Source organism: Hibiscus syriacus, unplaced genomic scaffold (assembly GCF_006381635.1).
Source record: "Hibiscus syriacus cultivar Baekdansim isolate YM2019G1 unplaced genomic scaffold, ASM638163v2 tig00117034_pilon, whole genome shotgun sequence".
Classification (NCBI taxonomy): domain Eukaryota; kingdom Viridiplantae; phylum Streptophyta; class Magnoliopsida; order Malvales; family Malvaceae; genus Hibiscus; species Hibiscus syriacus.
In genome coordinates, this window is record NW_024063533.1 from 3,921,941 (window position 1) to 3,935,520 (window position 13,580).

A 13,580-nucleotide genomic window follows, 5' to 3' on the forward strand; every position below is an offset into this window, starting at 1 on the left:
CGGCGTGACGAGTTCCTTCAGCATTAAAATAATATATATTTTTTACAATGCTTTTAAAATTTAAAAAAAATTATTTTTATTGGGACTCCTTACACGGGCATGACGAGTCCCTTAGGATATATTAAATATATTCGGGAAGTGAGATCCACGTGACACGACCCATTAAAAAATATATCACATGAAACTCAGGACGCCGACATGACGAGTTCCGTGGACACTATAGCATTTGTCGTAGATTCCAAAATAAAATTATGGATTCCCTATTGAGCTAAATAATCCACTCGATTGGATTATTGGGCTAAAAAACCCTACCACATCCTAATCAAATCAAACTATGTAATTTTTTTTAAATCCTAAACGGAAGAGAATAAATAAAATATTAGGTGAACTACACAAATGATCAATAAATTATCTTGATATGATGTTTTTACTATTGAAGTTTTCAAAACCATAAAACAATTATTACATTTATCGATTTATTACATATACAGTCGGATAATCTACAAGTCATTAAGCTGCTTAATGAGGCCAATTTGGACCGGGATTTGTTTCCGCAAGTTCGAGTTATCTCCTCACTTTGTTGCCGTAGCTGGTATACTGAATTCCTTTGGGTTCCATGCAAGGGAAACATGTCTGCTGATGGAATGACCAAACTTCCTATTGTTCGGAATTATGAGCTGCTCTCCTTTCCCACTGCACCTGCTACCGTCGTGCCTCTGCTTGAAAGGGACATTTTAGGGCCCTCTTACTTAAAGGCTTCAGCTAGTTATTAAAGCTTTTATTTTTATTACATTCAAAAAATAAATTTTAATGATTATTCTAGACTAATTTAATAGATTTTAAGAATAATTATATAACAATTTGATATATTTAATAATTATTTTATAATTTCTAAACTTCTAATAATAAAAAAATTATTACAACATAATTTATTGATTATTTATAATATTACTCTAAACAATTTAACAAGGTCAAATTCCAATTTTAAATATTTTATAAAAGAGTCTAAAATATAACTTATTAATATAAGGTTAAAAAGTGGCATAAACCGATTGCGACTAAAAATCTTACAAAAAAAATGTTGCTTTTTAGGTTTTACAGGCTATAATATGTTGAAATAAAAAATATTATATTTTTCATAACATTTTCGGTTGTAACTTGAAATTATTACAAATTGTATAATTTTTTCAGTTGTAAACCCTAAACTCAACGTAATATAACATTTTCGATCGCAACTGAAAGTATTAAAAATTATATAACTTTTTAGGTTGAATATGATAACATTTTATATTAAAACCGTCTTAAATTAGATTAACGCACAACAAAACTATCCATTTTCTAGACAATATTTTTTTAATAGCTTATGATGATTACATGATAATATATATTTAGAATATTTTTTAATTATTAGCAATGCACACATACTTTGTAGATACAATTACTCAACTTAAACTCTTAGAGAAAATAATATTTTCATTCATTACTGAGATCACTTGATGATTTTTAGAAAATTTTTGTTTAACACAAAAACATTTCCCTTTCCCGTAGTGAGAAGATAAATGTTGGAGGAAATTATTGGAAGCAGTACTCCACGAGTAACAATGAACTGGATCAGACTGCAATAATGCAACAAATATTTCCAAAATTGACAAAAAGAAAAAAAAGAATGACTTTGCTGACTCTTGTTCCCTTTTAACAGTGATAAGCTTGAGATTTTGAGGAAGTTTGATTTCGCCCTAAAAATAAAGATGTGTTGTCAAAATTTGCTGGAATAAAGGCAGCGGTGCTGTTGACTTGTTTCATGGAATGGATGTCTTCTAGAAACAATCATCATTGTGTCCTTTAAATAAATAAACAATAAGGCATAGTGAGGAACAGATAACTACTGCATTCCATTTATCTTGTCCTACCCTACCCTACCCTACCCTGCCCTACCCTACATATTGTCTAATACACATGTTTATGCCCTTAATCACCAAATCAAAATAACCCCAAAAAAATCAAGTAATTAAAGTTGGATTTTTACAAAAGTTCAATTCAAAATTGTAAAAGTACAATTTCAATATTAAATTATTTGGGTTTAGTTTTCATCAAAACATTAATTATTTTATATTTTATAATTAAATTAAAACAGAATATAATCATTCAATTCAATTAATATAAATACGTTATATATGTGTCATCGTGTGATGTACATTTTATTAAGAAACTTTAAGTATATGAATGTTAGATGAGTCTGCCTACATATTGTCTAATACACACAGGTTTATGCCATGAAATTCGCTGAACTATTTTACCCACAAAAGTCATTATTTATAAACGTATGGAATAAGTCTTTACTGCCTTTTACATATCTTAATAACTTGTGCAAAATAGTAATAAAAGATTTGTGTCCAACCCTAAACCGTTAAAACTGTGAAATTAAAATTTCTAAATAGATTTTTAAACATAAACAAAAAATGAGGGTTAATATATTATTATTTTTAAATAATATAAGACGATTATAAATCAATATTTGTTCATGATTTTTTTAATCATTGATAACACACATACATTCTACAGACACAATTACTCCAACTCAAAACTTCATAAAAGAATAACAGTCCTGTTAACCGTTATCACTTATGACTCGAGTAGCATAGGGCATGTGAAATAGGACCACCTTATAAGGTTAAATATTCCAAAGTAGCAGATAACAAAATAATATCACAGGAAAACTGTGAAAAAACTGTCAACAAGTGAAATATAATATGAATTTAATGTTTCTTTTCTTGGAGGTACGATAATATTTCATTTTAAAATTTGGTTTTAAGTTATAAAGATAGGTGTCTAATGTCACGGGCCGCAAACTTATAGGTTAGGTGAGCCTACATCAAACTGCCCAGCCTATGAGGCTGCAACCAACACTAAGCAGGCTATCCACACCGTGGTGTCGATACCAACACCCACTATGACACACAAAGGGGCACGAAATACGCGCCCCAAGCAGCCCACAAGGACCACACCGAGATAAAGGTGCACACAATGCCGCACAGGGCCAAGACACACCCGCCCCAAATTGCCCACAAGCATTATCGTCGCACATCAGGAAAAGTCTAGGATCGAGACCGACGCACATCAGGGTGTGTCGAGGGCTCTAGCTGGCACGCAAAGGACACACCAAGGATCGAAGCCAACGCACACCGGGTGTGCGCCTAGAACAGAGACGAGCACACAAATGAGGCCACTTAGGGGTGAGGGCAGCGCACATCGGGGTGCACTGGGGGGCCAAGATCAGCATCAACTTAAGGTCTGTCTACTTAGCAAGGCCTGACATTACTTGAAAAATAAGCCAAATAACATAGTCTTTGTTTGAATAAGACTTAAATATGAGAGTTTTAACTAAAGTAATAGTTTTACATGTAGTTAAACTACGTTTAGTAATTGAATGTAAGGAAATTTCATTATAAAATGAGGTCTCTCAACTTTCAATGAATATAGAGAGTTTTGTGTGAATAAACTTAGACATTCGTGCCAAAAGTTTCTCTACATACGTTTACTTACGTTTTCAATGTTTTCTCATTGTGCTTATCGCTACAACATCAACCGAGCGAGACATTTAAGGGCCGCACGGACCAACTAGCCAATAGTCTAACCCCGTGACACTAATTAATTTATAAGTTTAAGAAATATTTTTAAATATCTTATTATTTATTTTTAAAATTAAAATCTAAATGGCAGAAAAAGAAGAAATGCTTTTGAATTGCCAGTAAATGGTTTTCATTTAGTAATTATGATTTTATTTACTGTGAAACAGTAGAATTGAAGGATTCATATCTTCTTCTTTATGCATCAGCAGCCAAGTACAAAGGCGAAAAAAAAGAGCAGAGCTCTAACTCAACGGCTCTGATTTCTCTAGCAAAACCCACCCTTCATTCATTTTGGTTTTTTTTTCGTTAGTATTGAAAAACATCGCAGATGAGATCAACCTCCAACTCGGTACCATGATGAAGTGAGTCAACACATTTACCAGCACTGATCGGTTTCCCAGCTCCTCCCCGTATAGCCTGAAAAACTTGAATCCAAAGTCAACGGCCTTTGGCATCTCCAGGTAAGCTTACTATCATATACCGCTCGTTTCTCGGGATCCGATAAAGTGCTGTAGGCCGCATGGATCTTCATGAATTCGTCGGCCGATGAGTCTTTCAGATCGATTGCCACCACGTCGGGATGAAAAACCCGCGCCAATCGGCGGTACGCGGCCTTGATTTCTTGGCTCGAAGCGCCGACAGAAATCCCTAGCACCTCGTACAACGACGTGCAAGATGCCATTCCTGGACGGCTAAGATAACCGCTCGAAGTCGAAGCTTTTTGTTGGTTTGAAGTAAAAGTGGCGGTGGCGGAGGAGGCAGCGAGAGTTGGCCGGAGTCTGACACGAGGAGTTGACGGAGGAGAAATTGAATAACCGGGGAGAGAGTTGGAGATGGGAAGGGGAGAGAGCATGGTGTACGAATTTTTCGGTTATAGAACGTCTTTGTTTCGAGAAACCGATGGTGAGGGTTAGGGGAATATATAGGGAGAACAAAAGTAACGGAAGTTTTTCTTTAAGAAAAAGGCATATTTAGTTTTTCTTAATTATGGTTAATTTATTCATTAATAGCAAATTATTGTAAAGCTTATCCGACATTTGGATTGGTCGAATTCTGGTTCCCAGTTAACTCTGCCATATGGCGGTTTTCTTTTATTTTGCTCTTTATTTTTAAGAAAAAAATATTATTCATCATAATTCATGAGTAGAATAGAATAATATATATATATTATAACCTTTTTTATTAAGTAAATAACTACTATATTTTCAAAGAAAATGTTAAGGTTTGATGATATTTGATACATTAATTTTTCAATAAAATTGATTTTTAGATTAATTTTAAAAAAAATTAAATTCACCATTGAAATTCAAGAAGTAACGTTTATTGCATTTAGATTTATGATAACGCAAACTTAATTAATTAAGTTATAGAAAATTTAACCTTAATATAAAAATGTTTTTTTTCCATTTTTTGTTTAATTTTTAAATAAAATAACTAAAAAAATCAAACTTTAAGCATCAGACCAATAGTTTGTATACAAAATTCTTACTATTACACATGGGCGTGTTTAGGTTAGAAAGTTATATTGGTGGGGTTGTTATATTTTTCTGAATTCAGCCTTTAATGAATATGTATATAAGTTAATGTTAGAAAATTATATTTATCGAATTGAAATATAGTTGTTGGAGAAATAAAGTGTTACTGAATCATGAGAAACTTTGTTTGTAAAGAAAAACAAATGGACAGGTAGATAAGATTTACTAGCCTATCATGCTTAAATTTGTTTATTTTTACACATTTAGAGACTACACTAAGCTTTATAGTTTATTCTCCGTTTTCTTTCCTTTTTATATTGATATTGATTACTAATCTAAAACTCGACATTCTTCGAAGACTTTTATATTTATTCAACTTTTGTTTTCATATATTATATTATGTTCTACAGTTGTTGCTTTGTAATTATTTTACCGGACAATAATTTTTTTTTTTGGATTTCATTTTGTGAAAAGAAATTTCTTTTTAAGTTTTTTACATCTTAGATTCGACTGTAACGTTTAGATCAAATCTTGGATATATGAGATATTTGGCTCATGAAATATAAAATTACCTCTAAGAATAGCATTGTATGAAAATGTTAAATATCATCTTTGATTCATTTGAACAAAATATAATATTACCTAAGTTAATATTTTACTAAATTGTCTTTATAATAGATTTTATTAAATAATATTAATTTAAAAGATGTTAATATGAAAGCTTTTAGGACTATTTCAATTGGATTCTATATAAATTTTACATTCAATATAATTTAATATATTAAAAAATTTAGGGGCGAAAACATATTTTTAATAGAAAATATAAAAAAATATTTAAAATATATAAGAATTTAAAATTTTAAGGGGACGACCACCTCCACCCGCCCCCTCTTGGTACATCCCTACTTTTAGTGTTGGATTTTATTTTTTATTCCCATTTGATTCTTCATTATCCTAAAAATTTAAAAATAAACCCTCAAAAAGCCACAAAACGTGTTTCCCATTACTTATTTTTGTCTTTTATCAATTTAGTCATTTAATGTATTATGAAAGTCATTTCATCATGTATCCTTTGTTGTTATTAGTGTTAACATTATTCTTATTGTTAATGTCATTGGATGAGTTTAAAGACGAATGTTTGAAGTATATGGACACGATTTGGAGGTTTAAGGTTCCTGTAAGACAAATGTGAATTGGAAAAATGATGAAATTTATATTCTAAGATGAGCTCCAATATTAAATCGGTAAAAGGAAAACAAGACAACTTAAATAAATAGTAAAGTTATACATATATATAATAAAAAAATATTTAAATTGAATTCAAAATTTAATACAAATATATATATATATATATATATATATATATATATATATATATATATATATATATATATATATACACAATACTTAGGATATCTAGAAATTATTAATTGAGTCAACCATCCAATCATGTTTGCATGTAAGTATGCTTAGTGATCATTTTGTTTATTCTAAAACTTCGGTTACTTTTGGTGTCTTAACTTTTTTAATATTTAAGGTTAGTATTTTAAAAGTTATATAAACGTAATGTGAAAAAATATTTTTTAAAAATTGATTTAAGTTTTAATTATTTATGATTGATGTAAAAAAGTATTTTTAAAAAGATTAAAAATACATTTTAAATATTATATTATAAAATTGAAATGTATTAATATTATTTTTTTCGTTCATATTATTTTACATTCAAAAATATATTTTTGATAAAACAATACATAACATATGATATAATGATGATACATAAGATATTTCTTTTATTCGTTTTGCTCGTGAGAAATCATCAGACTATGCCTTTTACAAACGCATAGATTTTAGGTTACATATGAAAACGTTTTTAACCTCTGATATTAAATTCTATTAAAACAAAAGAGGATATAATGTAATTAATTATAGAAAGAATTTTAGGAATTATGTAATCAATAAAATAAAAAATAAAATAAAATAAAATAAAAATTTAAAGGTGTATTAACAATCAAAATCTTATTTTGAGTCTGACGCCCATCATCTATAGTAATTCAGTAATCGTCAATAGTTCTCATTTATCTCTATCCATCTAGACACTTTAAAGATGATGGAGTGGCGAGTGAACTAGAGCAAACTTAAATATTGATTCATAAAATAAATTTGAATACTTCGACAAACAACTATAAAAGGGAATCTAACTACTAAAAGACTATCGACAATTACAAATCAGATAAGAGCGATGTGAGAATCTCTACACAATCGTATATCTGCTTCAAAGATAAGCAAACAACGTGTTATGAGATAGAAGAAACGTGTCATAATATCATAATAAAGAGTGTTACAAAAATAAAGTTAAAATATGTTAAAAAAGTAAACAAACATGTACAAAATATAATAAAATTAAGAAATCGAACAAATTTTTTTTATTGAAAATTAAAGTGAAAATTGATTAAAATAATAAAAATAAATTTCAACATTTGCTCTAATATTAATTTTGAAAATGCAATCATAGTGGATTTCAACGGTGGTTTCATCGGGTCTAGCATACGCTTGTTTAGCAAAACAATATGTTATTACTCATGAAGAGTGTAGGAAATAGTTGGTCAATGAGGAAGTCATAAATTAATGGACTTACCAAGCTATAGGCTGTAGAGGCAACCAAGGGTCACATATTATATTATACTATAATGTGTACACTTGGTGTATGTACATTGCGCAATTTCTTTTATTTAGTACTAATATTTTAATAATATTACAGACACATCCGAGTTGCCTGTGGCCGTTCAACCATAGCCCAATTTGATCCCCCATTTGGCAACTTCCACATATAATCAAGCCAATATGACAGAGTTTATTTAGTTAATATGAATGATTTTAATAATACTTTGATATTTCATTGAATTTAAATATTCTATTTGATAATATTAAATTTTATATGAATTTTTGTCCTCAACATAAAAAATTAAAGGTTACTTTGGCTTTTAAATATATTTTTTGTTTTTATTTTTAAAAACATTTTTTATTTTTTTAAACTTTATAAAACATGTTTGGTTAATATAAAGGCTTAATATAAAAAAGCATCCAAACTATATGTTTCTTTCATTTAGGTGTCTATTTTTTTCGGTTAATGGTGGATAATGTTACAAACGTTATTATTTTAAGTGCCCCGATCGTGATGGCGTTAAAAAATCTCATTAAATAACACGTGTCATGTTTTGTTAATTTTTTAAATTTTAATTTTAAAAAAACTTAAAATATTATTATATTTAAAAAATTCTAAAATTTTCTAAAGTCACAAAAAAGTCTCAAATCTCTAAAATCCCTAACCCTAACTTTATAATCTCCCTTGTTGACCGTGGCCGCCGCCACCGATGGCGCCATTGTCATCTCCATTTTCGGTCTTCATTATCCTTTTCATCTTTCGCGATGTTGGGTCAGACAAATTTCACGATTTTTTCTTGTCACTCGTATGGTTTAAATTGTGATTGGGGCTCATCAATGATTGTTCGTCGGGTGGAGGCACGGTCGTAGGTAGATTCGGTCGACGACAATGATGGCAACAAAGCACGGCGAGTGGTGTGTATAGGGATTGAAATTAAAGTTTTTAAAATATTGGGGTTTTTTTAGATTTGAGAAAATTTTAGTTTTTTTAAGCATGATAAGTGTATTGATGCATATAAGTGTGCTTTATACTAAATTGTTGTACGGTGTGTAAGAGTTTGAGAATAGCTCTTAAAATTGTCTGAACTATTATGTGTGTATTGATGTGAATAACTTACGATATTTTGTATACACGTTGATGATCTGAGTGTATAATAATAAAATCATATTTAGTATGCATACGTGCATGATATAAAAGTATATGACATTTGTAATGGTTTGATATATAGTATATGAAATTAAAAACATGTTTGCTTTGTTAATTGGACTATATGAATATGCTTAATTTATCTTTGTATATATATGTTACATGTATATATTATGTACAATATATGATTTTTAATATTTTTATAATAATTAATAATTTATTGTTTTACCGTTTATGATATATTTTAGAATTTTTAATAGTGTTTTTAAATGTTTAGTAATTTTAATTTTATTTTTAGCATTTTTATATTTAACTTTTTTTAAAATTTAGACCCTCAAATTCGATAAAAAAAATAAATTAAGTCCATTTGTCACATCATCATCTACTATAGATTGCCATGTAAGCATCATGAATCATCACGTCAGTTTCATAATAATCAACTTTTGATTTCTTTGATCAAAGAGCTACATTATTTTTTTTTCAATTTAAGGGCTACAATGAGCGTAAGAAAAATTCAAGGGTCACATTGATTCTTTTTTGTAAAAATTTGACAGCCTTAAATATTATTAAGCCAAGAAATTTGTTGTTAGAAAAACTTGAACCGTATAAGTTAAATTAAAAACTTAAATATTGTGTTTTTTTTATTTTTCAAAATTTCAAAACATATTTTTTATAAGTAGGTTATGCTTATATTTTATCTAAAGTAAGAAGTCAAGCTGCTACAACAGCCAACCGCACCAGGCTTCAAGTCCCAGCGCAACACAGACCACAACCAGACACACCAGAATCTCAGTCTGGCCAACAAAAAACAAGCACCCCTACAAAATTTCCCATTCAGCACATAATACATATTGATTCTATCACTTCTTAGAAATCATTTTCTAATTTTACAAGTAAACGTATGTTTTTAATGTTTTTTATTTTCTAAAAAATAAAAACTTCTATTTTTCTAGAGCAAAACACATCTTAATGTCTTTTTTTTTTAAGAAATTAGAGGTCAATATTATAATTGTTTAACCATTTTTAAAATTTAAAAAAGTGTTGATTTTCGAGTTTATTATCAAAATAATAAAGAACTTGTATTCCAGTTTTGAATTAATACTTGTCTGGAATTCGATACACGAAGAATCCATTCTCATCCCGATCAAAAAATAATAATAAAAAAAGAATTAGACATATGTATTACGTATACCAGTACCATAGAGAGCCAATGGATGAAGCTGATTATCACTATGATGCCTTTGAGTCCTGCAATTATCAGACCTCGCCGATTGTAGACAATGCTCCAGCACTCGATCCCTACAAATTGGACAATGCAAAGACGGAACCTCAAACCATTCTTCGATACACTCCTTATGGAACATGTGCTTACACCTCGGCAACACCCTCACCTTCTCTCCCTTCACATACTCTTCCAAGCATATAGCGCAGCTTTCGACCTCCGAAGTCGATTCCCCATATACGAGGACGGGAATCTGCTTGAGTTCGCTGTCTACGGACGGCCTAGACACGGTGGGATTCTCGTCCGAAGAGCAGTCCGATCGGCAAAACCGTTTGAAGAGTATGAAAAAGATGATGCTGAGACTTATTGCCGCTACCATGATTGCGAAAACAATGCGGTCGAATCTTATATTTCTGGAATGGTGATTGTAATCAGGTGAGATATGATCTGTGAGCAGAAATCTGTGACTGTATAGAGTGGGGCTATTGGAAGAAGACTCCATTAGAGAGGATAGATGATTCGAAGAAGTGTTGCCACTTAAAAGTAGATTTTAAAAGATTATTAGGCAGGAAACAGCTCATTAATCATTTATAGAAAATTACTCAGCCATGATTATTGATTAATACGACGCGGCGAATTGTGTTTTTCATTGTAATTACAATGACCCAGAAATGGGTTACTATTAACTGATGTTTCTATTTCTGAAAAATGACAATTAATTGTTTAGATATGTCAATTTTGATTCGAACTCTAAAAATCTTAACTAATCAATAAGATTTATTTATAAATATCAACGATTTGAATCCGTCTCATTTAAACCTGTTCACCCTAAATTTAAGCAGAAATTTGAAAAATCTAAAAAAAATTAAACATGTATTACCATAATATATATTGACTCAACCTAAATTAACCCAACCTATTTAAGTGACATTATCTTTAAGTCTTCAGGTGGATTACGGTTCAATGTTTCTAATGAGATGGGATACAAAATACTTCTATGATACTTTTACAACTCTTGATGCCTATAGGTGTAGGGTTTAGGCATAATTTCTTTAATAGTTTGGTTTGGATTATAAGTCAATATTTGTTCTAAATCTTTCTTAATCATTGATAAAGTGCACATACCCTGCAAACGCAGCTGTTCGAACTCAGGATCTTTAGAGAGAATAATATTAACTTTTATCGTTAAGATGGTTCAATGGGTTCGTGTTTAGGTATAAGTTTGAATGAATGAAAGAAAAGATAGTTTATTGATAAAGAAAATTTCCCATCTTTGATCCACATAGGATTGTCGATTGACGAAGACAAATTTTCTTTGATCCATCTAAGCTAATCTTAAATTTTAATTTCTTTTTAATTGATTTCTTAAGGTATTCGTATTGTTTCATTCAAATTCTTATTGACCATAATTGTCAACTTCAACATTAAATTGTAGGTTGGATCTTAGTTGAACAAATTTAAAATATGTATATTAAATTTTAAGTGTGTTTATACTTATAGGTAAAGCTAGGGGCAAGTAGTGGCCTTGACTCTTAAAATGGTGACATTGTTTTCGATTCCCTTTAAAATCATGAATTGTAAGTTGGTGTAATGGTAAATTTGCACCTTGACTCCCCAAAAGAATTATAATTTAATTTGGCCCCTTTTTTCTGCTTGTATACTTATTGCCTAGACAAGTTTTACTTAATATGTTCAAAAAAATAGATAGTTCCATTAAAATTTAATTTTTTAGATAGAAGTCATTAGTTTTATTAAAAATAGAAAATATCTAAATTACAATGAAGGTTTACAATTACAACCAAAAACTGAAACACATAGTATTACATAATCAAATAAAGAAAAAATAATGAATATCAACGGTCGAAGATAAGCACTAAAACTAGTGTCGTCGTTGGTTATAAAGATGAAGAAGAAAAAAGACTAACAGCGACACAAGAAAAAAAAAGAGAAAATAAGGGTATATACGAATAGATTTGACGCATCAGTAAACGAATCACAAAAAAAGATTAAACTATTGAAAGACCACTGATAAATTGCAAATCATAATCGAGCGACGTGAGAAAACTATCTACAAACCTAAATTATGTATTTAAATCCAATCTGACGGTCCAAAGTAGGGAAGATCATCATGATAACAAATAAATGTCGTTTTGATCAGTCGTGACGATGTCAAATCCAGCCATGGGAAAAAGGATAAACGAAAATGAAGACTAAACGACCGAAAATGTTTCGAAAGGCAGAAGAAACGTGCCATAAAGGCAGAATTATTGAAAAAAAAAAATAAAACAACATAATGAAATAAAAAAATAATGAATATTTGCGGTTGACGACCATTACTAAAATTGGTGTCGTCTTTGGTTACAAAGATGAAGAAAAAAATGACAAAATAAAAAAGAGAGAAAACAAGGATTGAAAATCCTCAGTAAAATTTAATGTTATTTCCTTTTTCTTTAAATATTTTATATTTCAGTTGTGTATTTGATGGGTGTAGAAGTATCTAAAATTTGATCAGTATATTTTAAAAATACATACACTCATCTTCAATTTAGCGTTTATTGCTTAAATTCAGTTTAACTTATAGCTGACAGGATGACTTAACTGATATAATATTAATAATTTAAAGGTTTAATTAAAATATTATAATTTGAGATCAATTTAGAATCCATCTCATAGTTTGAGCTGTATGTTGCGATTAATCCTATAACATTTTCAATCAATTAAATTAAAGGGTAAATTACGCATTTAGTACCTAAACTTTCAATTGTTTTAAAAGCATACTTAAACTTAACTTTTTGTTTCATTTTAATACTCGTCGTTAAAAACTTAATGCGTTTAGTACATAAATATCAATTTTGATCTATTTTAGTACCTAAATTTTCAAAAAAATAATCAAAACTTAAATATGATTTTGGTACTAAACGTGTTTTGGTACCTAGACTTTCATTTTTTTTCAAAACTTAACAGCGGGATACTAGCACAAATCAACTTATTTAAGTGGTTAAAGGAATCATTGTTGTTCCTAGAGGTCATGGGTTCGAGCACTAACAACTACAAAGGTGATTGAACGTTCATTATCAAATGGTTGAGAATACTTAGAACATATATTACCTTGTAATTACCTTTAGCTTAATAAAAAAAATAACGAAGGATATTAAAATGAATTTTTTTTTAAGTTTAAATACTAAAATGTATTAAAATTGATAGTTTAAGTATTAAATGTATAGTTTACTCTGAATTAAAAGTCAAATGGATCCTAGGAAATTTACGGTGGTATGCTAACCACTTGAAAATCCTGCCTTTTGTGAATTTAATTAAGTCCAGGCCCCACGAATAGGTTTCGGCACGTGGTCGAGGCTCGTGTAGAACACAAGTTAGTGTTGTCGTGGTTTGCTCTTCGTTCCCCATTTCAGAATTCACCAAAAGAAGAAGAAAAGAGAATTTTGGAT

The 13,580-nt window shown here is 29.7% G+C and overlaps 2 protein-coding genes across 2 annotated transcripts; both read right to left on the minus strand.

Moving 5' to 3' along the window:
• Window positions 1-3,847: 3,847 nt before the first annotated feature.
• Window positions 3,848-4,522, minus strand: LOC120196602 (chaperone protein dnaJ 11, chloroplastic-like). Its single transcript, XM_039198369.1, has one exon. The coding sequence runs from the start codon at window positions 4,480-4,482 to the stop codon at window positions 4,006-4,008; it is 477 nt and encodes a 158-aa protein (XP_039054300.1). The 5' UTR covers window positions 4,483-4,522; the 3' UTR covers window positions 3,848-4,005.
• Window positions 4,523-10,081: 5,559 nt separating this feature from the next.
• On the minus strand, window positions 10,082-10,636 carry LOC120196910 (RING-H2 finger protein ATL74-like). The gene has a single exon (XM_039198589.1). The coding sequence runs from the start codon at window positions 10,634-10,636 to the stop codon at window positions 10,082-10,084; it is 555 nt and encodes a 184-aa protein (XP_039054520.1).
• Between the last annotated feature and the right edge of the window lie 2,944 nt (window positions 10,637-13,580).